Source organism: Lissotriton helveticus, chromosome 10 (genome assembly GCF_964261635.1).
Source record: "Lissotriton helveticus chromosome 10, aLisHel1.1, whole genome shotgun sequence".
Lineage (NCBI taxonomy): Eukaryota > Metazoa > Chordata > Amphibia > Caudata > Salamandridae > Lissotriton > Lissotriton helveticus.
In genome coordinates, this window is record NC_136071.1 from 441,663,663 (window position 1) to 441,689,983 (window position 26,321).

General features: G+C 48.3%; 2 protein-coding genes across 5 annotated transcripts in view; one reads left to right on the forward strand and one right to left on the reverse strand.

Moving 5' to 3' along the window:
* The window catches only part of LOC144785326 (uncharacterized), a 216,378-nt gene extending 196,479 nt beyond the window's left edge, over positions 1-19,899 (reverse strand). The window contains exon 1 of one of the 4 annotated variants that reach the window (XM_078664291.1): positions 19,674-19,899. Coding sequence is in view for 2 of the 4 variants with exons in the window: in XM_078664290.1 (XP_078520416.1) it covers positions 19,408-19,425 (18 nt within the window). In the remaining 2 variants the exon portion in view is untranslated. Of the gene's footprint in view, positions 1-19,273; positions 19,632-19,673 lie in introns of those variants that run through there. The other 3 variants (XM_078664290.1, XM_078664289.1, XM_078664292.1) reach the window with 3 other exon arrangements.
* A 340-nt stretch (positions 19,900-20,239) lies between these two features.
* LOC144784261 (E3 ubiquitin-protein ligase CHIP-like) overlaps positions 20,240-26,321 on the forward strand; it is a 134,709-nt gene continuing 128,627 nt past the window's right edge. The window contains exon 1 of the mRNA XM_078662929.1: positions 20,240-20,407. Within this exon, the coding sequence (XP_078519055.1) occupies positions 20,270-20,407 (138 nt within the window). The 5' untranslated portion in view covers positions 20,240-20,269. The remainder of the gene's footprint in view (positions 20,408-26,321) is intronic.

Sequence of the window (26,321 nt, forward strand, 5' to 3'; positions counted from 1 at the left end):
GCCCCCTCCTACACTGGACCACTTTCCCCTCCTCAATCTCGCGTCTCAGGAATCGGTGCCGCGGAAAGTTAAATCAGGCTCCCCTGTCGACCCAGCCCCGCCAGACATTGTCATGTCAGCATCCCAGGTCATTCTGCCCATCATAATGGATCTCTCCATCACCGCTGGCACGGTCCCGCCGGAATGGAAACGTGCCATGGTCCGAGCCCTGCTAAAGAAACCTAGCCTGGACCCTTCAGACCTCAGTAACTACCGGCCAATCTCCCTATTGCCTTGGCTGAGCAAAGTCCTGAAGAGATACATCAATGGCCAACTAGTCACCTACCTTGAAAATCACCACCTGTTGGATTCTACCCAGACAGGCTTCAGACCCAAGCATGGAACCGAAACCGCTCTCCTCATGGTCACCGAGGAATCCAGAAACATCCTGGACCAAGGAGGATCAGTGGCAGTGATCCTCCTTGACCTAAGTGCGGCCTTTGACACGGTCAGCCACGACACCTTGCTTGACCGTATGACTAATATCGGTATCAAACATAAGGCATGGCTATGGTTCAAGTCCTTCCTGAAGGACAGATCCTTTCGGGTATTTGATGGCGAGTCAACATCCACTAGTAGGCCATTGAGATGCGGAGTACCACAAGGCTCTTCATTAAGCCCTGCGCTTTTTAACATTTATATTAGGCCACTGGCTGAGGTTGTCCGTCCTTTTGGAGTTAAAATCATATCCTACGCGGACGACACTCAGCTGGTGGTCTCACTGGCGCAGGAGGCCAACATGCCAAAAGGAGGAGGGCTCAGAAAATGTCTGGAAGAGGTAAAGAGCTGGATGTCCGCCTCACTACTCAAAATGAACGGGGACAAGACAGAGCTGATGCTTCTGGGCCCCGCTGACCCTAACACATTGAACGCCCTCTGGCCACCCTGTCTGGGTACCCCCCCGGCACCCAAGGACAACATCAAGAGCCTCGGGTGTGGCTGGACAGATCCCTCTCCTTTGGCTTTTAAGCCACCAAACTCTCGGCTATCTGTTTCGGCCTTCTGATGGCTCTAAAGAAAGTCCTCCATCTTCTACCCATGGAAGCCAAACAGGTAGCCATCCAGGGTCTGATCCAGTCCCGCCTGGATTTCAACAACGTCCTCTACCTTGCAGCCCCAGACTATACACTGCGGAGACTTCAAATTGTGCAGAACTGTGCAGCACGTACACTACTGCAACTCCCCCGCCGACAATCTGTCAGAGATGGTCTGATCAAACTACACTGGCTGCCAGTCCACCAAAGAATCCACTTTAAAGCCATGTGTATTGCTCACCAGGCCTTCTGGAACACTGGCCCCCTAATCACACGCAACCTAGTCTCCCACTACCAACCTAGCAGAAACCTTCGATCTAACCAGACCTTCATGGCCACAACACCCAGAATAAAAAAAGCCAGATCTGGCGGCAGGACTGTTAGAACCTGGGATGTCAGGTCACCTAGGGTAGCCTGGCCTAGGGGTAAGGCATGCAATTCTAGAGGCACAGTGTGAAGGTTGCAAACCACCCAATAATAAATCCACGCAATAGCACACAAAAACAACACTACACCAAAGTATAGGAAAATAAGTACTGCTTTATAAAAATAATATACATTCTGTTCTCTGGTTCAGAAATGCAGTTTAGTATTTTACAGCTTATTTTGAGAATAGATGTTGTTACTTTCCAGATTACCAAATCAATACATTACTGGCATCAACAGTTCAATTCAATACATATTCAATTTCAGTAGAAGTCACAATTTCAATACATGTTCAGCTTCATTAGGAATCACAATAGACCTTCTATGTTCTACAATTTCATGACATTACAGTTCAATAAAGAGGGGGAAGCAGAACAACTGCACACTGAAGACTTCCTCTACGTATACCCTGCTGCTCCATACACTTTACAGTAAAGAGGGTACAACTCCCGAGCAATTAACTAGAGTGGGGAAGATCTATAACTTCAGTTACGCTAGGGGCACCCTGGCAAGATCAAACACAAGGTAGGTTTCTTCCAAGCAGTCAATCCCAAAGATAGCACCCAGTAGATTGGCTAGGATCACTCCTCTGACACCTTATTACAAAGCTCCTTAGATTCCTGTAGCCTGTAATCCCTGATGGCAATCTGTGAGGCTTCTTGAAATCCCCTCCTGTGTCAGAGACTCTATGCTGACAGTAGAGACTCCCTGCTCTCTGGTTTCCCACACCCCCACTCTCCTTACTTCGTTGAGGGTCCCCTCTCAGCTGAACAGTACTGCTGGGGAAAGAGAGGAACAAAAGGATCGAAGGAGGAGCTCCTGGAGGGCGGCTTGCTTTCTCCGCCGATCCCCTCAGTGCAGCCACGCTACCTCGTCACAGCGCTAGGCGAGGGCTCCCTTAGCGGCAAAGAACGAGGGCAGAAGAGCAGCTCTCCGCTCCCCTCCGAGACGCTACACAGGGGTCCGCCTCCTCTCACTGGGCCTGCGCGTCTCCCTGACGCTTCCAACACGCGTCTCAGGCCGCTTGTACACCGAGGCGACTCGCCTCTGAGACACACTCCTCTCTCGGCCCCGCCTCCCGCAGGCCTCGCGTCACCGGCTCTGCTTCCTCAGTCACGGAGCGGGGCAGCGCGGGCGAAGGGACTAGTGTTCCCGCCTGGCGCCGCCTGTCACCGCTCCTATGCCCGCAGTCTCTCCTCTCACCTGGCTTCACCGAAGGCCCTGTCAGAGCGGAACGCTCACTTCTCAGGGCCACAAAGGCTTCGCAGACACTCGCCTCCCCCTCACAGCTGCGGAGAAATACAGCACCCGGCTTGGATTCACTTCCTCCACAACGCTGGTAGGCAAAGCTCCGCCACTGGGGGAATAGGGTGAAGTCTCTCAGCAGGAGCGTCCCGACAGGGATCAATGGGGCCAGGGATTAGAGGGGGGGGGGGCTTCCACCGCAGATAGATCGATCTTGGCAGTAGAAGAAGGCGGTTGGGAGGGATTGGTCAGGGGTTGAAGGGGGAACGTCTCCCTGTAGTGGCTGTCTGTCACAAGGACAAACTAACTGCTCCCAGTGCGTCCTCCTCCTCTCACCACTGCCTCACTCCTCCACTCTCTGGTCAACACAAAATGGCTTCCTGACCCCCTGCCCTTTTATAGACAATCCACCCAGGGTCCAGTAGGGTCCAGAACGTTCTGGAAGGCCTAAGGTTATCTTATGGGGCTGTCTAAGATGTGGCAGTTGGAAACAGTTAAGGCCCACCATTTTGTGAATTACAGCAGTTTCCTGACAGAACAGGCCTCTGGGCCTAAGGTGAAAAACTATGAGGGACAAAAGAACACCTATCCCCTTGGCCAACACCTTTAAAAAGTCAGTGGACAAACATTATTAAGGGTATGAGGGCAAAAAGGGGACAAAATAAATAATAAATTGGAGGGACTACGCAAAAAAACCAGACAGGTCTAACACGCGTCCCCCCCAGCTGAAAGTGGGGAGAACTACCCAACCCCTTGGGAGTCCTCATCACTAAGGCGGAAATACCTGGAGAGACCGTCTGCATTGGCGTGGTCCACTCCAGGCCGATGTTCCACCCTGAAGTCCATTCCCTGTAGGGAGATGGACCACCTCAACAGCTTGGGATTTTCCCCCTTCATTTGCATCAGCCAACGAAGGGGTCGGTGGTCAGTCTGAACCAGGAAGTGCGAGCCAAAGAGGTATGGCCGCAGCTTCTTCAGAGACCCACACCACCGCAAAAGCTTCCCGCTCAATTGCACTCCACTTCTGTTCCCGGGGAAGCAGTCTTCTGGATAAGAAGACCACAGGCTGATCCAGGCCCTCTTCATTTAGTTGCGATAACACTGCCCCAATGCCATGTTCTGATGCATCTGTTTGGACAATGAACTCCTTGGAGAAGTCGGGAGCCTTCAGGACCGGTGCTGCACACATGGCCTGCTTCAACTTTTCGAAGGCTTGCTGACAAGCCCTCGTCCAAACTACCCGTCGAGGTTGTTTCTTTGAGGTGAGCTCTGTGAGGGGCGCTACAATAGTGCCATACCCCTTCACAAAGCGACGGTAGTAACCTGTGAGGCCCAGGAAAGCTCGGACCTCAGTCTGTGTCTTGGGGGGTTCCCAGGCCATGATTGCCTCAATCTTTGCCTGCAGGGGCTGCACTGACCCCCTACCCACCAAATGTCCAAGGTACACAACCGACCCCTGCCCAATCTGGCATTTGCTGGCCTTGATTGTCAATCCAGCCTTTTTCAGGGCCTGGAGAACTGCTTGCAAATGTTGCAAATGGTCCTCCCAACTGCTACTGAAGACAGCAAAGTCATCCAGGTAGGCAGCAGAGAAACTCTCCATTCCAGAGAGGACCTGGTTCACCAGCCGCTGAAATGTGGCAGGGGCGTTCTTGAGCCCAAAGGGCATCACACAGAACTGGAAGTGTCCCTCAGGCGTGGAGAAGGCTGACCTTTCCTTTGCTCCATCTGTCAAGGAGATCTGCCAGTACCCTGAAGTGAGGTCAAAGGTACTTAGGTATTGGGCAGCTCCTAGCCGGTCAATTAACTCATCCGCCCTAGGGATCGGATGAGCATCAGTCTTTGTAACTGAGTTCAGTCCTCGTTAATCCACACAGAACCTCAGTTCTGGTGTGGTGCCTGGTGGGGCGGCTTTTGGCACTAGCACCACCGGACTGGACCAAGGGCTGTTGGAAGGTTCTATCACTCCTAGCTCCAGCATCTTGGCAACCTCGCCATGGATGCTAGCCTTCACCTTGTCTGACAGCCTGTAGGTCTTTGACTTCACTGGGGGGCTGTCTCCTGTGTCCACATCATGGGTACACAGGTGGGTTCTTCCCGGGACAAGGGAGAACAGCGAAGAGTACTGCTCCAATACCTGGCGGCAATCCTCTCGCTGCTCAGGAGTTAGGGATGGGGAGAGAATCACTCCCTCCACCGACCCATCCTTCTCTTGGCATGAAAAGAGATCCGGGAGAGGCTCGCTTTCTGCTTCCTCGGCACCATCAGTCACCAACATCAGGATGACCTCTGGCCTCTCATGGTGGGGTTTGAGGCGATTGGCATGCAGCACCCGTAGGGGCTGTCGCGGGGTCTTAAGATCCACCAAGTAAGTGGCCTTACCCTTCTTTTCCAACACCTCAAAGGGGCCTGTCCAACGATCCTGAAGGGCACTTAGCTCTCCAGGTTCCATCACCCATACTTTTTGGCCAGGCTCCAACTCCACCGGGTGAGCATTTTGGTCGTACCATTTCTTCATTACGGCCTGGCTGGCCTCCAAGTTCTCAGAAGCCTGCTTCCACAACTTGGCCATCTGACTCCTGAAGGCCAGCATGTAGCTCACCACATCCTGAGGAGGTTTCCTGGGAGACTTTTCCCATCCATCCTTTACCAGGCTGAGAGGTCCACGCACAGGGTGCCCATACAACAATTCAAAAGGGCTGAAGCCCACACCCTTCTGCGGCACTTCTCTGTAAGAGAACAGCAAGCAAGGCAGGAGGACGTCCCATTTCCTCCGTAAGCTCTCAGGCAGACTTCTTATCATGCCCTTCAGGGTCTTATTAAATCTCTCAACCAGTCCATTTGACTGGGGGTGATAAGGAGTGGTGAACCGGTAGGTCACTCCACACTCCTTCCACATTGTCCGCATGTAGGCTGACAGGAAGTTGGTCCCCCTGTCGGACACAACTTCCTTGGGGAATCCTACACGGGTAAAGATTCCCATCAGGGCCCTAGCCACCACAGGTGCAGTAACAGTCCTCAGAGGGATGGCCTCTGGGTACCGTGTGGCATGATCCACCAGAACCAGGATAAACCTGTGACCAGCTGTTGTTGGTGGATCCAATGGCCCTACAATGTCGATGCCCACCCTTTCAAAGGGGGTGCTAACGACTGGAAGTGGTTCCAGGGAAGCTTTCAGCTTCACTCCTGTTTTCCCACTGGCCTGGCAGGATACACATGTCCGACAATAAGTGTTGGACGCCACTTTCATCTGAGGCCAGTAAAAGTGGAGGACAAGCCGGGCAAAGGTCTTGTCCTGGCCTAAGTGTCCTGCCAAGGGTATTGCATGAGCCAATTCCAGCAGAAAGGCTCGGTATTGCTGCGGGACCACCAAGGCCCTTGATGAGCCAGGTAAGGGTACTTTGGGTTCACTGTAGAGGAGTCCATCCTCCCAGTAAATATGGTAGTGTCCCGTAACATCACCTGCTGCTTGGGCTTCAGCCTGTCGCCTCAGTCCCTCAAGGGTAGGGCACTCCCTCTGCCCCTTACAGAATTCCTCTCTGGTAGGACCTCCCTCCACATGCCACTCAGCAGGGATGGGTAAATCCTCCAGAGAGTCTACTTCCCCTTCCACGGACTCCTGGTCCACCACCGCAGGTGGCCGATCTGTCACATGGGGCGTGGAAGCCGGAGCAGGCTCTTCCTGTCTCCGGGTCTGTCCCTTTTTAGCAGCGGGTTAGGCCATTGTTCCAGGCTCCAACCCAGGCGAACTCCCTCTCCGGGCAGTCGCAGACCGTGTGCTTACACAGGCCCAGTCAGGTGTACCCAGCATCGCAGAATGCGTCCGGTATTCCACCTCTCTCCAAGTGTTGTGCTCCATGTCATTCCCCAACAGACAATCGACTGGCACGGCAGGGCTTACGGCAACTCGAAGTGAACCTGCAACCCCCTCCCACTCAAAGGGAACCTCAGCCACTGGATAGTGGCCCATTCTGCCGTCAGCCATCGCGGCGGGTGGAGTACATTGGGAATCACCTGCTCTGGAGACACCAGTTGACTTCTCACCATAGTCATACTGGCTCCTGTATCTCTCAGAGCCTCCCCTCTTTGGCCATTGATGGTAACCCATTGCCCATACTTTGTAGTATTTGGGGGCACCTGGATCTTTGGAACCATCTCCCGTTCTCCCAGGGACACTAAGGTGACACCCGCCCACTCACCCCCCTTATCTAAGGGCAACTCCTCCCCGAGCGCTACACTAGCTACTCCCGGTGACTTTCCTCCGGTGGGAGGGGGTGGTCTCTTTGGGCATCTGACATCTCCCTTATAATGTCCAACACCACCGCATTCAAAACAGTGGAGAACCCTTGGCTGCTGGCTTTGGCCAGGATTAGGGTTTCGGGGCGGGTTTGCCCTAGGGGTGAAACCTGCTCCCTTACCTTGGAAATTATTTTGGGGACCTTTGGAGAACTCCTTCTTTTTATCTCCCCCCTCCTTCTTCTGGGGGGCGCCCTGTCCGGCTTTTTGAGAATCCCCTCCTGTCCCCTTTGAGGACACCCGGGTACTTGCCCAAGTGTCCGCCTCCTCTGCAAGCTTCCGGGGATTGGTCAGCTTGCTATCCACCAGGTGTTGGCGCAACTCGGGAAAACATTTCTCGAGGAGGTGTTCTTTCAAAAATAGATTGTACAGCCCCTCATAATCTTTCACCTCGCTGCCCTTGACCCAACCCTCCAAAGCTTTCTTGGCGTAGTCTAAAAAGTCTACCCAATTCTGGGTACTCAGTTTGTGACTTCCCCTGAATTTCTGTCTGTACCTTTCAGGGGTAAGTCCAAACTTTTTCACCAGTGCCACCTTCATTGTAGGGTAGTGGGTTTGCTCATCCTGCTCCAGAGCCAACAAGGTGTCTCTGCCAGCAGGTGGCATGTATTTATACAGCCCACCTCCCCAGTGAGTTTCTAAGATCCCGTGAGCCCTTAGAGAAACTTCGTAGGCGGCCAGCCATTTGGCAATGTCATCGCCTGGGGTGTAACTAGCGATGACATCTTTGGGTAAATAGGGTCTGGGTTCCCTGGTGTTCACTTTATTTTCGCTGCCACCATTATCTGGATTGGGAGGCCTTTGTATTAAGGCTTGTAGGTCCATCTCTTTGATGGTTCGCTCATGGGCTAACCTCCTTTCCTCCCTTTCCATCTCCATCCTAGCTAATTCCAACTTCATTCTCCTCTCCTCCCTCCTATCTTCTAGCTCTGCGTCAGTTAAACCCCTGTCTGAGACGCTGCTGCCCTCCCTCGAAGGTGTCCTGGGACCTGTCAGCAGATTCCCCCTTCCAGCTTGGTTCAACATTGCAATCTCAAGGACAGTGTCCCCGTCACTCTCTTCGGTATCTGGTTCTTCCCTTAAATGAGCTTCCACCCATGCCCTTATGCTTGTCAGCAACTCGCCTTTCTTGGCACCTTTGTTAAAGAATACCCCTTGTTGCTGACACCATTCTCTGAGTTGGGCCACAGTATTGGATTCTAGCTCTTTAAAATTCAATTCCATCTTTCACTATGGAATAAAATTAACACACAGGAGAAAACCAAGAAGTGACCTGAGGTTAACCTCCACCCACCACCAGAAATAAATTTAGAAAAAACAAAATTCAAATTAGGAGGGCCGCAAGGAGAAAACTCCTGGTGTAGGTCAGTGTATTGCGTTGAATTACTAATGAGTAGCTGCAACCAAGTCAGAATCCCACCGCTAGGCACCAAATGTTAGAACCTGGGATGTCAGGTCACCTAGGGTAGCCTGGCCTAGGGGTAAGGCATGCAATTCTAGAGGCACAGTGTGAAGGTTGCAAACCACCCAATAATAAATCCACGCAATAGCACACAAAAACAACACTACACCAAAGTATAGGAAAATAAGTACTGCTTTAGAAAAATAATATATATTCTGTTCTCTGGTTCAGAAATGCAGTTTAGTATTTTACAGCTTATTTTGAGAATAGATGTTGTTACTTTCCAGATTACCAAATCAATACATTACTGGCATCAACAGTTCAATTCAATACATATTCAATTTCAGTAGAAGTCACAATTTCAATACATGTTCAGCTTCATTAGGAATCACAATAGACCTTCTATGTTCTACAATTTCATGACATTACAGTTCAATAAAGAGGGGGAAGCAGAACAACTGCACACTGAAGACTTCCTCTACGTATACCCTGCTGCTCCATACACTTTACAGTAAAGAGGGTACAACTCCCGAGCAATTAACTAGAGTGGGGAAGATCTATAACTTCAGTTACGCTAGGGGCACCCTGGCAAGATCAAACACAAGGTAGGTTTCTTCCAAGCAGTCAATCCCAAAGATGGCACCCAGTAGATTGGCTAGGATCACTCCTCTGACACCTTATTACAAAGCTCCTTAGATTCCTGTAGCCTGTAATCCCTGATGGCAATCTGTGAGGCTTCTTGAAATCCCCTCCTGTGTCAGAGACTCTATGCTGACAGTAGAGACTCCCTGCTCTCTGGTTTCCCACACCCCCACTCTCCTTACTTCGTTGAGGGTCCCCTCTCAGCTGAACAGTACTGCTGGGGAAAGAGAGGAACAAAAGGATCGAAGGAGGAGCTCCTGGAGGGCGGCTTGCTTTCTCCGCCGATCCCCTCAGTGCAGCCACGCTACCTCGTCACAGCGCTAGGCGAGGGCTCCCTTAGTGGCAAAGAACGAGGGCAGAAGAGCAGCTCTCCGCTCCCCTCCGAGACGCTACACAGGGGTCCGCCTCCTCTCACTGGGCCTGCGCGTCTCCCTGACGCTTCCAACACGCGTCTCAGGCCGCTTGTACACCGAGGCGACTCGCCTCTGAGACACACTCCTCTCTCGGCCCCGCCTCCCGCAGGCCTCGCGTCACCGGCTCTGCTTCCTCAGTCACGGAGCGGGGCAGCGCGGGCGCGAGGGACTAGTGTTCCCGCCTGGCGCCGCCTGTCACCGCTCCTATGCCCGCAGTCTCTCCTCTCACCTGGCTTCACCGAAGGCCCTGTCAGAGCGGAACGCTCACTTCTCAGGGCCACAAAGGCTTCGCAGACACTCGCCTCCCCCTCACAGCTGCGGGGAAATACAGCACCCGGCTTGGATTCACTTCCTCCACAACGCTGGTAGGCAAAGCTCCGCCACTGGGGGAATAGGGTGAAGTCTCTCAGCAGGAGCGTCCCGACAGGGATCAATGGGGCCAGGGATTAGAGGGGGGGCTTCCACCGCAGATAGATCGATCTTGGCAGTAGAAGAAGGCGGTTGGGAGGGATTGGTCAGGGGTTGAAGGGGGAACGTCTCCCTGTAGTGGCTGTCTGTCACAAGGACAAACTAACTGCTCCCAGTGCCTCACTCCTCCACTCTCTGGTCAACACAAAATGGCTTCCTGACCCCCTGCCCTTTTATAGACAATCCACCCAGGGTCCAGTAGGGTCCAGAACGTTCTGGAAGGCCTAAGGTTATCCTATGGGGCTGTCTAAGATGTGGCAGTTGGAAACAGTTAAGGCCCACCATTTTGTGAATTACAGCAGTTTCCTGACAGAACAGGCCTCTGGGCCTAAGGTGAAAAACTATGAGGGACAAAAGAACACCTATCCCCTTGGCCAAACCCTTTAAAAAGTCAGTGGACAAAAATTATTAAGGGTATGAGGGCAAAAAGGGGACAAAATAAATAATAAATTGGAGGGACTACGCAAAAAAACCAGACAGGTCTAACAAGGACCTTCACCCATAATGCATCCAAGACATGGACCACCCTACCCCTCCATCTGAGAGCAAACCCTAACCTCTCCTCATTCCGGAAACAGCTCAAAACATTCCTCTTTAATTCCCCACAGTAATGCTCTACCAGTTTTCCTGCCTCACTAGTCCCCTCTGTTGGTTCTCAGCGCTTGGACCCCCCCGGGCAGCAATCGCGCTTCATAAATCCACATACAAATACAAAATACAAATACAAATACAGTGAGGCAATGTGCAAATCCGAGGCAGACGTTCCTCACTCCAGGCGATTCACTGGACCCGCATCTGCACAAAACCAGCACCTACGGACCGATGATGACGTGCAAGTGATGGCACACGTATTGTTTGGATGTGGTGCACTGTCAGACTGCGCGCACGTTGTCGGAATGGCACGGGGTGGAACCAACTGCACGTGCATTGTCAGTATGACACAGAGTGAAACTGACTGACTGCGTGTGCATTGTCGGAATGGCACTGTGTGGAACCAACTGCATGTGCATTGTCAGTATGGCACAGAGTGCAACTGAGTGTGCATGCATTGTCAATATGGCATTGTGTGCATCTTACTGCAAGTGCATTGTCATAATAGCAGCCTCGGGATTGAACCGGCTGCACCTCGATTGTCAGGATGGCACAGGGTGGAAGAAACCAACTGCACGTGCATTCTTAGTATAGCACTGGGATGGATTCCGATGGCACGTGGATTGTCAGGATGGCACAGGGTGGAAGAAACCAACTGCATGTGCATGGTTAGTATAGCACTGGGATGGAACCGATGGCACATGGATTGTCAGGATGGCACAGGATGGAAGAAACCAACTGCATGTGCATTGTTAGTATAGCACTGGGATGGAACTAATGGCACGTGGATTGTCAGGATGGCACAGGGTGGAAACAACTGCACGTGCATTGTCAGTATGGCACAAAGTGAAACTGACTGCACGTGCATTGTTAGTATTGCACCAGAGTTCAACTGACTGCACGAACATTGTCAGGATGGAATCAACTGCACGTGTATTGTCAGGATGTTCCATGGTGGAACCAACTGCACTTGTATTGTCAGTATGGCTCGGAGTGAAACTGGCTGCATGTGCGTTGTCAGGATGGCACAGAGTGGAACCAACTGCACGTGGAGCATCAAGATGGCACCGGGGGGGGGGGGGCAATTGCCTGCACATATGTGGTCATGCCAGCAGCGTGTTGCAATTGCCTGCACGTATGTTCTCATGCTGGCAGCATGGTGCAATCGACGGCAAATCAGAAAGGCAATAGGGTGCAATTGGCTGTAACTGCATTGGCGAGCAACAGACTGCACATGTACTACCAGGATAGTAACAAGATGCACTTGGCAGCACGCATATTGTCAGGGGCATGATTTTGCCAAATCTAAGACCTGGGTAAAGAAAATAAATAAAACCAGGGTCTACCGATGGAATCATAAGTGGAGCACCCCAAAAGAAAGAATAGAAACAGTCACGTCCATGCTCATTGAATAATACTACTGTTGCAATAAAGACAATGAGTGGTTGTGCAAATCTGGCTAGTCACGTAACTTGAAAGGTGACTCCGTGTGGGCGTGACTTAACATAACAATCAAAATGAAAGACTTCAAGCCGATGAATTAGTACTACTAAAAAAAATAAAGAGTAAAACTGTAGAATTCCGAAAGTGCAATTAACGTCCAGTGCAACGCGTAGTAGCGAAACATTATAAGTCCTTTAAACGCCTATGATGTGCAGCTAAGCTCTAAGCTAAAACGCCACACGAAGGGCAAAACTATTAATCTATAGAACGCCTGTGATGCACAACTGAGATCTTTGCTAAAACACCATGTGGAAACCAGTGAAACCCGGTAAAGAAAGTGACAACGGTTAAAGCTGACGACATGAACAAGCATTGGCGGTGTGCCGCACTGCTTAACAAAACGAGCTCTCGGCATTGCGTGGCCAGGGGGGGTAGGGGGGGGAGGGAGCGGAAAGCATGAATTAAAAAAAAAACATTAGAGTAAGTGGCTTGGGGGCGGGGGAGCAGGGGAGCGGCGTTCCTTTGAAGTCTCGGCATTGCTGTGGGGGGGAATGGGCGGAAAGCGGGGATTAAAAAAAAAAAGAGTACGTGGCGGGGGAGCAGGGGAGCGGCATTGTTTTGAAGTCGGAAGGGTGGGAGGGAACGTTAGAAGGACAAGCTCTCGGCATTGCGTGGCAGGGGGCTGGGGAGCAGGGGAGCGGCGTTGCTTTGAAGTCGGAAAGGTGGGAGTGAACGAGCATATGGGGTGTGAGTGAGAAGTGAGGCCGAGCGCGCTGGCGAAGCTTCGCGCTTGAATGCCTCTCATGCATTGGGGAGAATCCGCAATCCAAATCCTCTTGGTAGGATATGCTGGTGGCCCTCTATATGTCTCGCCAGCAATGCGCATGCGCATTGGCAGGTCGAGACCTAAAAAGGTGGTCCCCTCGCACCCTCCAACTATCGGCCGATCCGTTTAATTGATATTGCCCAAAAACTCTTTGGCGGGGTGCTTCTGGACCGCCTTCAGGGCTGGCTGGAAGAAGAGCAAATACTAATTCCTTACCAGGCCGGCTTCAGATCAAATATGTCAATCATAGACCAGATTTTTAGACTACAACTACTCTACTGGAAAACGGTGACTATAGAGGGTGGCAGCCTTTATTTAATATTTGTTGATCTGAAGTCGGCCTTTGACCTCGTACCCAGGGAAAAACTTTGGAAGGTGTTGAGCGACCTTGGGATCCCTACATACCTTCTAAATGTCAGAGAGGCTCCACTTGGAGAATTTCGCACAAGTATGCTGTGGAAAGCAGGGGGAACTTACTTCCTGCTTTCCTGTCCAAAAGGGGGTACGGCAGGGATGTGTTTTAACCCCTACTTTATTTTGCCTTTTTAGGTCTCGCCTGTCGATGCGCATGCGCATCGAGCTTGCGAGCCTATTGCGGCTTAAACAACCTTTAACTAAGAAGCAAGGAATCGTGGCGATTCCTTGCAGTGCCCGTGACTTTTAAGCTCAATGCGCATGTGCATTGAGCTTAAAAGCGCGTGCACATCAGTTCCCTCAGCCGCAATCGCCGTCTGTTCCCTCAGCCGCATTCCTCCCGACACCTTTTGAAGTGAAGCTTAGCTTCACTTCAAAGGCCCCGGCTTCTTCACACCCACATGCCGCTCTCCCCGCTCCGCCCCCTCCCCTGCCCGCCGTGTGCATTTCTCCTCCACCCCCTCCCCACAGCAATTCCCTCCGTCTTGTTTGTTAATTTCCTCCAACTGCCCATCTCCTTTCAATACGTTTCCATTTAATCGCCTACCTCTCGATGTCCCTCATCCTCATCTCAACTCATCTATCACTCCAGCTATCTCCTCTTACACGTTATACGAATATCTCTCTCTTCACCTCCGTCCCACGATCTCTCATCTCTCTTCCTTTCACCCTCTAATCACGATCGTCTATTCTGTTGCTCTCCCCTCGCTAGCCCTCTCCCCCACCTATTAATCTTTTCTGTTTTCTACGCATTTTCACCCTCTTACGTCTTCCTTTTCTCCCTCGTGCTTCCTTCATCTTTCCTTCTCTAACCATTTTCCTCGTCCGCCTCCCGCCATCTCTATACACCTCTCCCCTTCTGTGACCGTCACTCTCCTTCCCTGCATCTCCGTCGCTCTAAGCACCCCTATATCTCAGCCCTCTTACCCCCGTCGCACCTATTTAATCTCTAACTTCTGTCATGTCTCCCCAGTACCCATCTACTCCTGTTGGGTCACCTCGTGCTCTTCTCCTCTGTCCCACATGTCCTTTCATTTTCCCTCTCGCAATCCCATTTTACAGCTGCTCTTCTGATGTGTTCTCTCCATTGCTGCATGTTTCCTCTTTCTACTTTTTCCTATTGTCTGTTTCCCTACCCTCGCTCTCCCCAGCCCCCGCCTCCATTTGTCTCCGCTCACTCTCTATCCATTTCTCTGCACGTTTCCATCTCCCGGTTAAATAATATTTTATTGGCAAGACAAATCAGCTAGACATTCACGGAAGAGAACAGGACGAGCTGCCAGCCCTCCAGCCCTCGACCCTGTTCAATATGCCCTGTTCAGTGACGAGGGAAGGCACATGCTGAGGTGCCATTTCTGACAGGGTGGAAATAAGCCGTTCTGCAGGCCTGTGCGCGTTTCCCTCAGGGGAAAGAGTCCGAGTTTTTGTGCCGCGCTATGTTGCCGTTTGTGGGAGACGTTCGCTTGCTGTGGAGCACGATGCCATGGTGTAAATCTACATGATGTCACCCCGTCCTTCCGAATCCCCCCCCCTCACCAGTTTCTCACAACTCAGGGATAGTCGTAGAAATTGAGTTCAAGGGGTACCCCAGCCTGTCCCAGCCTCCCCCTGCAGGAGCCTGCGCTACGCCCCAGGCTCCATACGATTTTTTTGCTACTCGCAATCGCCCACCCTCACCCTCACTCACCCTCACTCACCCTCACCCACACTCACCCTCACTCACCCTCAACGCCTCACCCACTCTCAGCCCCTCACCCTCACTCACCCTCAACACCTCACCCTCACTCACCCTCAACCGTTCACCCTCAACCCCTCACTCACTCTCACTCACCCTCACTTACCCTCAACCCCTCTGCCTCACCCTCACTCACCCTCACTTACCCTCAACCCCTCAGCCTCACCCTCACTCACCCTCACTCACCCTCAACCCCTCACCCTCACTCACCCTCAACCCCTCACACTCACTCACCCTCACTCACCCTCAACTCCTCACTCACCCTCAACACCTCACCCTCACTCACCCTCTCCCTCACTCACCCTCACTCACCCCCACCCTCACTCACACTCACTCACCCTCACTCACCCTCACCCTCACTCACCCTCACCCACACTCACCCTCACCCACACTCAACACCTCACCCTCACTCACCCTCAACACCTCACCCTCACCCTCAATCAGCCTCAACCCCTTACCCTCAATCACCCTCACCCTCACTCAGCCTCAACCCCTCACCCTCACTCACCCTCAACCCCTCATCCTCACTCACCCTCAACCCCTCACCCTCACTCACCCTCAACCCCTCACCCTCACTCACCCTCACTCACCCTCACTCACCCACCCTCAACGCCTCACCCTCACTCACTCTCAACCCCTCTCCCTCACTCACCCTCAACACCTCACCCTCACCCTCACTCACCCTCAACCGTTCACCCTCAACCCCTCACTCACCCTCACTCTCACTCACCCTCACTTACCCTCAACCCCTCAGCCTCACCTTCACTCACCCTCACTTACCCTCAACCCCTCAGCCTCACCCTCACCCTCACCCCCTCACCCTCACTCATCCTCACCCTCACTCACCCACAACCCCTCACACTCACTCACCCTCACTCACCCTCAACTCCTCACCCTCACTCACCCTCAACACCTCAGCCTCACCCTCACTCACCCTCAACGCCTCACCCTCAACACCTCACCCTCACCCTCACTCACCTTCAACCCCTCACCCTCAACACCTCACCCTCATCCCCTCACCCTCACTCACCCTCACAACACATATTGTGTTACAATAGGTGTCACATTTGCGGAAGATAAAACTATCTAGAGATGTAGCATAACGACCAGAGCTGCCATATAAGTCACGTAAATACTAAACATGTTGCATTCCAAATGCTATAGGTGTCACATTTGCAAAAGTTATAACTATTGGCATTGTAAATGACAAAACCATCAATATAGCAATTTTAACATCGCAAAAAAAAAAATTGTCATTTACAAGACCAATAACTACAACTTTTCTAATGCGATACTTATTGCATTCCAACACCACTCATCCACGCAACGCCACTCACACACGCAACGCCACTCACACACGCAACGCCACTCACACACGCAACGCCACTCACACACGCAACGCCACTCACACACGCTACGCCACTCACACACGCAACGCCACTCACACACGCAACGCCACTCACACATGCAACGCCACTCACACACGCCACTCATCCACGCAACGCCACTCATCCACGCAACGCTACTCATCCACGCAACGCCACTCTTCCATTTGCAAAAAGAAAAATGTCTAACTATTCTATTGCGAGACCTATTGCATTTCCAATGCTTGTTATTAATTGTCTTATCGACCATCTTTAAAAAACTCGAGGACAACGATGTCCCCAAGTTAGCCTCTGGGAAGGTCCCTGCGCTGATGTTTGCAGACAATACCCTGCTACTTTAAAAATCGCCTATGGGCATCCAGCGCATTTTAGATGGTTTCGCAAATTTCTGCAAGCTACGAGGGCTGGGGATCAATTTAGCAAAAACTAAATATATGGTCTTCAACCCTCCTCACACGACCCGACCGAACCCTTCTTTGCACGGCACCCCCTTGGAAAGAGTCCAGATATTTGATTATTTGGGAGCTACCCAGTCAGAGAACTTTGAATGGGTTCCACAGTTGGATAAAGTAAGGCTCAGGTTAACACAGTCAGTGGTCGCCAAAATGAAATTGTATAGAACCTCAGTTATTAAACCAGCCGCCCCTGTGGTGGAAATGTATAAAGCCCAAGCGAGTGGTGCCACACTATACGGGGTGGAGCTATGGGGGTACTGCCTCACCACTAATTTGATAAAGGTGGAGAATAACTTTATGCGGCAGCTCTTAGGCCTACCCCGCAGCACCCCCCCTTAGACCCCTTCACATGGACTTGGGAATGAGGCCCCTAGATGAAGAAATAGCCCTGAGACCTTTAACTTTCTGGCGGAGGATGTAGGTGACCCCAGAGCTGTCTGTTTACAGGGCAGAGCTCTTATCCATTTGTACCTCAAAGAAAATCCCCTGGCCGTGTCATATAAGGGATCTTGCCTTTGAGCTGGGCAAGCCGGACCTCTGGAAAACACCCGAGATAGCATGTGCCAAGATCTCTAGGTGGGACCTAGTCAATTCGTATAGAATAGCTAAGCTAACGGCCATCTGAGAAAGTGCCTCATCAGGTAGTCTAACAGCAGAATTTTTACTAGTAAAAGATGTATACAGCAAGGAAACTTTTTTAGACTTCATTCAACCCCCATTGCCTAGAAAATTGTATGTGCAACTGAGATCGGCGACCCTTCCACTAGCAGTACATACTAGCAAATGGGTAAGAGATCAAACGGGTGAATGCCCTGCATGTAAATATAAGGAGGAGTCTGAATTACACGTCCTGCTCCTCTGTCCTGCCTATTGGCTGCCGCGCAAGTGTTGGTTAATCCAACTATGTAAGAATCTAGGCTTTGGGCGCTGCGTTGAGGCTTACAGGGTTTTAAAGTATGACACTCACCCACCAATTGTCTTAGCTGTATCACGTTTTCTAAACTGCATGTGGCACATGCGCTGGGCTTACCTAAAGTAGATTGCATGGGGATGATTGAAGGTATGTACTCGCGTAGATGAGCAAATTTTTACCCATGTCCTGGGCTTTGCATCGTCATCCCACAATTTTATTCTTGTATAAATTTTAGAGTTTTTATCCGAGGATGGATGTTTCTACTTGTTTTTTAACCGGCATATGTTAATAGTATGCAGGCGGGCAACTAGAGCCAAATTTCGGGGGGGTGAAAATATTTCGGGGGGGGGGGGGGCTAATTCTTCCACCTTAGACAGAGTGGCTGTAAGAAGGGGTCAACACACAACAAAAGCCTCATTTGCAAGTAAATGGTCTTTTAAAGACCTGTTAAGTACTCGGGTGCGGCTGCAATAAGATGCTCCCCAGCCCGCAAAGCTGTCTCTGCCCGGGCTGACGGACACGACGGGGGGGGGGGGGGACTGAAGCCCCGTGAGCCCAATGGGTGCTGCGCTCCTGGTAGTATGCATTTCTTTACATCCCTGCTGTGTATGCATTTCTTTACATCCCTGCTGTACTCATGCACTGCGCACTTTGTTTCTTTTACTCGTGAGATGATTATTGTATATGAAGATGGTTGGCAATCTCTCCCCTTTTTAACCATAACTGTATATTAACTGTTTTATTGTTTGCACTTTTATGGCCCTAGAGGCCGAAATAAAGTATGAATGGATGGATGGATGGATGGATACTATCCCACACGGAATTGTGAATTAAAATAACTATTGTCCTGTCTATGCTGATGTTGCTTGTGTTCGGCATCTCCAAGGTATGTAAAGTTTGAACCCCAACCAGGTTATAATACAGATTAGGTCTTTTTTCAGTTTCAGACCAGAAGGAAGACTGGCCGATAACGCTAAATACCCAAGAATTTTTTCCTAGCAGCAGAAACGGGCAGAGTTAATAACGTTCATCCGGCAGTTTAAATATGATAGGAGTGCTGATTGGTTACTGGACATTATATTATGACATATGCGGTTATTGGATTTCTGGGATTTGTGATTATACTAATACATTTCTTTGATTCATGGGTTTGTTTACATGGCTGCTGTTTACAAATAAAGCAAAGATGATAAAGCATAATCTTCGCCTCCGTTTCCTTAATAGAACTGAACATTTTTGTTTACAAATACTATAAAGAAACAAGTGGTGGTTCTAGTCTATATCAGGACACACAGCTCAGAGGAAATTAAACTGCCAAACTCTTAAAAGCATTTTTAAATGTGACGTCGATATTGCTATTTGAAATTAAGTTTCAACTACTCACGAAAAAAACGAATCTGAAACAAAAGGCAGGTTGTCGACGAACAGCAAGTACCGGAGAGATCGCTGAAATATTTTCTGAAAACTTTCTGTATATGTTACATGTATAACTTTTTGAAAAACAATAAAAAATTGAGACATAACAAAATAAAAGAAAGGCAAGTACCGGTATATGGCAAAGTACAACGTATTATTAGCCGGTTCGGAAAGTTAAGCTCATATTTCTTGTTATAACAAGCACATTTAAGTAAAGTATATCATATTTCCAGAGAACCTCAGGTCTGTGGGAACGCCACTCACCACAGTAACCTCTGACATGGACTTGTGACGTTGGTGACCAACCAACGCGTTCCAGTGTGGTTGCCTACAAAAAGGAGCGTTGGGTGTAGAACACCAGCGTCAAGGTGGAGGTAGTTTCAAGGGAGTGAGAACGACAAGCTGAGAGGCTGGCGCTACAAACCAAATACTGCGCGCGGGAATCTATGCCTCTCGCAGAAGAGGCAATTGCTCCTCCTAGGGAAGCCACCAAAGAAACACATGGGCACATGGGATAGTAATTGGCTTACCTACACTGGAGACCGCTGTCATCAAACTTGCGCGGTCTAGTGTTTATAATTAGAGCAGTTGTTGTTAGCCTGTTGATTGCTTTCTTGCAGTCAGGTTTACGGTGTATTACATATACAAAAGGGGCAGCCCCAACTACCCCCAGGTTTTAAATTGGGGTTTAACGATCCAGGTGATAATCTCAAAATAGTTTATGTTCTTAATATACCCCAACTCCTTCAGTAATCATTTAACCGTAATCGTTCGAAATATAATCATTGTGATTGCAATATGGCCGCCACGAAGCGACAGTTTTCTAGAACGTCTTTCTTCCATTCCGGTTCTGTATAGCGGCGGGACGCATCTCAGGGGACTAGAAAATTGGAAGAAACATTAATGGAAAAAAACGCGTGTTTTAACTTGTATGACGAGGAGTACCAGTCATAGTGCTGATGTCGGAAAGAGCAAAAAAAATAAGCCTGACTACGTTATGGCTGTCAATGCGGCTATGCGCATTGCAGCCCCAGTGAAATGGGATTAGTATAATATGACGAAATCCGTTGACGTAGCCGGAAGTGGACTAGGGGAAGGTTCCGGTTTGTGCTGCGGCGGTCCCAGGATGAAGGGAAAAGAGGAGAAGGAGGTCGGGGTCGGGCCCGAAAAAAGCCCGAGCGCGCAGGAGTTGAAAGAACAAGGCAATCGGCTCTTCACCACCCGCAAGTACCAAGAGGCGGCTGCCTGTTATGGCAGAGCAATTGTGAGTGAAGTTGTTCCCTGTGATGTAGAGTGGTACTGCGGGGAGTCTTCTAAGTCTATTGGAGGAGTCATGGTTGCCAAGGATTGCGCGACCATAACGGCAGGATTGACGACACAAATTAGCATGGTGGTGTCATCGCGCACTGGCTCATGCTTTGTTAAATTAATCTGGCAACAGCTGGCAATCAAGCTTAGTTTACCCACATTCCAGCCAGTTCCCACTGTGTTTCACAAGAATTGCCCATCTTCATGCCCACAGTCCAAACGAACAACAACAGCACACTTACAGGAAAGCAGTATAGAAAGAAAATGCATTTACTGTCCAATTTTGTATCACACTTTTTCTACCAGTCCACAAGAACATCTTTTAAGGTTGTACCCATATAAGTACATTTTTTATTCTGTAGCGACATCCTGAACATCTGAATTAACAGCCAATGCAAATGCAGAAAAATAGTTTTTTGAGTGTGATTATATAGTTGTTGCTCAGGATCGTATGGGTAAGTATTAACGTGCACCGTGTTTTGTAGTAGAAGATCCATCATGTTAATGCCACGCAACGATTTTGCAGTGTTCACCAATTTCAACCAACAACTCAAGTAGTTCGTTTTCGGTAAAGCCTAAGTACCTTAATCACCACGAGTCCATGTTGTTCTTGCCTAGTTTGGCGGTATAGTCTTTCAGGTGTCCTGCATACCTCGATCAGTAGTATATTGCCTCTCTTATTGTCACATACTTAGGGACTTGATTCAGAGTTAATGATATATAAAGCCCATGACATAAAGTAGTGAATCTTGTACAGTCTGGTTAGTTATATCCCTGCTAACGCAACTCTGTTCCAGGATACATTAGCTGTGCACTGTAGTGTTTTCAGTTAGTCCCATCAGCAGCTGCGAGGCCATCATTTCAGACCTCCACGCAGCTTTAAGAACCTGCTCATTCTGTAAATTACACATTTTTAACGGGTTCAGTCTCTAGCTTTCACACAAGCAGTTCAATAATTGCCTTTGTGTTGTCAAAAGAGCAGTAGTATATGCATCTTAAGTGAACGGTATTGGCTGCACTGCCATTCCAAATTCATGAAATAGTTTTCATGAGACACCGCTTTGCTAAACTAGAACGTATTATTTTTTTTATCACTTTTATTTTTAAGTCGCCAGAGACATGTGCAACCTGCTAAGGCAATGACTACACATCTAAGAGAATTTCAATATAGCCGGAAGACTAAAGTATACAGTGGAGAGTCCTCACCACAACCTGAAGAGCAGGAAGGAATTACGGAGCCAACTAGAGCACAAGTATGCGTGTGTGTGTGTGTGTATATATATATATATATATATATATATATATATATGTGTATATATATATATATATGTCAAAAGACGCTATCCATCACGCTCCTTCACCACCACTGTAGCGAAATAACGTCAGCGAAACCACAGTTAAGTGCAAAATCTTCAGTGCTTTATTCGTGCTCTAGTTCCAGCCAGCAACTGTCATGACGCGTTTCGCCTCTCGTAGAGGCTTGATCACATGTCGTGTCATAGACATAGACGAGGGTGTATATATAGTGCAAAGTTAATTTTAAACCAACAGCAGCTGTGTAACATATTAAAACAGTAACCATAATAAAAATACTGCCCAAAATATTAGCAGCAAACAGCGTATGTGGGGCATAGTGCCCAACGTCAGATAAATATATACTTTTCAAATGTTAAGAAAAACATATACTATATACAAATAAATACGTAAAAAAAAACTATTATTAAATATATATATATATATATATATATTAAACATATTTTTATTGCTTTTAAAAACGAAGAAAACCATAAGAGTACATCTCACTTATGTTGTCATAAGTACATGTGAGTCTCATTGTACATCATAGTGCATTTAAACATGATAGTTCAAGGATATTTATCCACCTACGATCGCCAGGATCACTTTAACAGCAAAAAGGCAAATGTCCAGTCTGGCCCTAATATGGCCCTCAGTTCTTCTCTCTGCCGTGCTGCTTGAAGCACACAAATAGATAAGAGATTCCTCGGATATCCACTCCTCAATTAACATCAAACAATGAACCCCCTCCCCCAGGCAGGTCGCTAAATCGCTGAACCTTATGTATATAGTTGTTCAACAAGCCAGCAAAATACTATGTATGTTATGTCAGTGGGGTCAGCTTCTTAGAGCACACGGTTATATTACAGAGGAAACAATTACAACCCAGAGAGCAGGAGGCCAGAATAGGTAGGAGACTTGTCTAGTCTAGAAAACAGAAAATGCATTAGACTGGGGTCTCTAAGTATGCAGCGGGGTGCACCCCAAGATTCTTCATCGGCATCAAACGGCCCCCTATGTACACAGACTGTTGTAGTAGCCCTTTGTATAGCATATATCACAGACTGATCATCTTCTTGGAGCTTAAGGGTTATTAGTTATGAAACCATTGAGCTAACTCTGTGTTTTGAAAATGTCCTCTTAACCAAACTTACTGAAACGCAAAGAAAGACGTTAGAGATTGTTAAAGGTGATGCAAAAATATTTTTATTAATGCAGGTGTAGGATTCCCATCTACCTTTTATGACTCTGCCAATACAAGCTACCCTCTAATTCCCCATTCTTGGGGAGGAAAGTTGTCTGCTCCTAGATCTCTACCTTTGTTGAAGAGAGTAGTTCGTATACTCCCTGACTGGGAATCTGTCTCACTCCCAGGCAGAGGCATAAGTCCACCTTGGTATCCACTTGGGCTGATCTGAAATAGGCATTGAAAAATAATTGTGGACAGCAATATAACTCTTGCAGTAGTGCTTGGATTTTGACCCCCCCCCCCCACCACCACCACAAAGCCACATTACAGAGACAAGAAAACCTACAAGGAAGCATCCTAAACTCGATCACCTCATTTACTGAGGCAGGAAAAGCTATGAGACCGTATCCTAAACTGTAGTGTAGTTCCTATATTCCCAATAGGCTCTGCGCATTTGGAATAATATATCCTATAGATGTGACGTAGGACTTATGTCTACTAGGTCTCTATCGAATATATTAGACTTAATTGTGAGTGCCAGCTAGCTCAGAGGTCACTAGAAACTTTCTCGAGTTCACAAGAAGGGATTTAGTTTCTGACAACCACATAAACATGACAACTTTATTTCCCCAAGATAAAACTGATCTTCAGAGTCGTGGAAACAATAGATAGATATTTCACTCAGTCACTCGTGCATGCTTCGTTTCACCAGAGGTGCCGAGAAATAGATAGACTGGCGTTTTCAATAAAAGGATTTATTGAACAGTCATCTTTCTCAAGCATAAGAAATGAACTGGTACAATCGTAAAACTGGTTGCAAAATATAATGCATATAGTAGAATAAAATAATACTGTAAGAGCATTGTATGGTTCCTAAACTATAGGTAAATACATATATAAATAACAGAGGCTAAAAGTACTCAACTGGTGCTTCTAAAATACGGCTACCCCGATGTACCTAACCTAAGCTTAGTATGAGGGAAGAAGTAAGTGAGGTGTAGCATAAATGTACTATTCTTTGCCAAGAATCTGTCCAAGATTTCTCTTAGGGTCTAATCCGCTCCGTACCTTGATTTGGAATGAAGGTCAGGCTCAGGACTCGATTTCCCAACAACCCGTAAGGGTAGCTTGGAAACACTGGAGCTGGATTTCTCGGCTGGAGAAAAGACAGCGTCTCTCTCAGTGCGTCTGCTGGAGGGTCGGCTTCCTTCGGCACTTGCTGTAGCAGGATGCGTCGGGCAAGTAGATAGTTGAACTGCTCCAAACCACCATGTGTTTGCTATGGCAAGTGTGGGCATATTTATACCTTGAAGGTACCAAGTTTGACGTAAAGGTGGACATAATAACGTCATCAAAGAGTCTCAGTTCTTTGAAAACTCCATGAGTTCTTGGACAAGTCAGTTTTTGGGCAAGGGGAAGTCCCTACCTGTTGAAGCCGAGTTTTCCAAGAAATCGTTGTAGATTTTCGGAACTAGTGGAAGTAGCCCTGCTGTATTTGGACTGCATGAGCTATGTCTAAATATGGTTATGATTTCTATGCCTATATAAAGGATACGGCGATTTATACCTATTTAAGGGCATGAATCGGGAAAATTACAATATGGTCCTAAAATGGTACACCCGCTCCACGTTATCATGTTCATCTAAGATCAAGCACTAAAACATATAATCTAGAGCATGTGTTTACAATCCCACCCAAAAATACATAAAATGTAATTGAAAATGGTTGTACACGAAAAATGAGCATTTGTACTGAACGCATTTGAAAGCAATGATTTCATTGTAAGCATATGATATGATATTAGCAATGCTAACCAAATGAGTCACAAAAATTATATTTATGAAATGGCTCTTAGTTACAGAAGAAAAAGTCGAGACCATCCCATAGCAGAATACACAAAGTGTTTCGGTTTTGGTATGCGTATTAGGTCAATATTGTTCCTAGGAAGTATTCAAAGAATTCTTGTTCTCTAAGAATAGTTTTACTTTAAGCAGATTGCTTTGTGCCAAAGTTCATTGTGTTTTGGAAAAAGTCAAATCAAATCGTAGAATGAGAAAAAAAATAGAGTTCAGAAGTTTTCTGTGTTGAAAAAAGTGAAGGTCGAACTTCAGATTTCAAAAGAACGCTGTGTGCTAACGTCAAAAGTTATTCTCGGTGTCAGGAGAAAACATTAAGTCGTCAAAGGCTGGCAAAGAAATCGTCTACCACAGTAGAAGAGAGTTGAACCACTTCATTAAGAAGATCAATTGTACACAGATGTCGAGCATCGCCGTCAGCGTCAGCCATGTTCGTAGTAGATGGTACCTGTGTGCCTGATGGTCCGCGTATCACACCTTCAGCTGAAATTGCCGGTGAGATCTCAATGAATGCCGTCATCAGGATTGGTAGCCATTGGGGGCAACACAATACATGAGCCGTTACCGGACTCAATAAAGCGTCAACATCCGTTGGTATTGCTGATGGAAGTGTTAGACAGATATCTAACACGCATTCCTCTCCACAAAGCAGGCATTGTAGAACAGATAAGATGCACTCTTGCCAGATCGGTCTGAATGACAGGAACCATGTGGTATTCAGATCTCTTAAACAAGCCAAGCCAAGGATCTGTGTTATTCTTTCACGATCCTGCATGGCCAGGAGAGCATTCTCCATGGTAATTTGGGTATCACTGGTGGCCGGACTTGCCATAACTGGGCAGGAGGAATAAAAATAGGATCCCTGCTACGAGTCTCAAGATGAGAGGCAGGCCGCCGAACACAGAGTGCAGGAAGTTAGGAAAAATACCTAGGACTGCTTCAAAGGATACTAACAGTCCCGAAAAAATCATCTTAAAAACTTGTACAATACCTCTGGTATCAGACATGTTTAAGATACGATCTAACATTTCTGCAAAATGTATGGGGCAGTTTGTTGATAATAATTAGGGCTCCCGGTTTTATGGCACCTTTTTTTTGCCATTTCCATCTATATTTATTTTTAAGGGCATTTTTTCTGTATTTATCCACATTTATTTTTGCCACACGCAAAAGACGACGCTACAACTAGTATTTTTCCACATTTATTTAAATTGAAAACACAGCGAAAATAAAATGCCTTTCTACATTTGAAGTTGAAGGCATTGAGTAAACTTAGTACTGCACTACTTCTATAATATACAAGAAATGCATTGTATGTCCCTCTCTTGCTCTGGATTAAAGTAAGTCCAGGCCCCCAAAAATGTGTTCTGGGTGACAACACCTTCACAGACGAGGTGCTGCAAGTACTGCAGGAGTGAGGGGGAACCAGGTCGGGACCTTAGTATAACACGTGAAGTGTGCTCTTGGGCAGATGTGTACACGTTTCCCATGGACCTGAAAGTAATGGTAAGCTGATGAGGAGCCATTA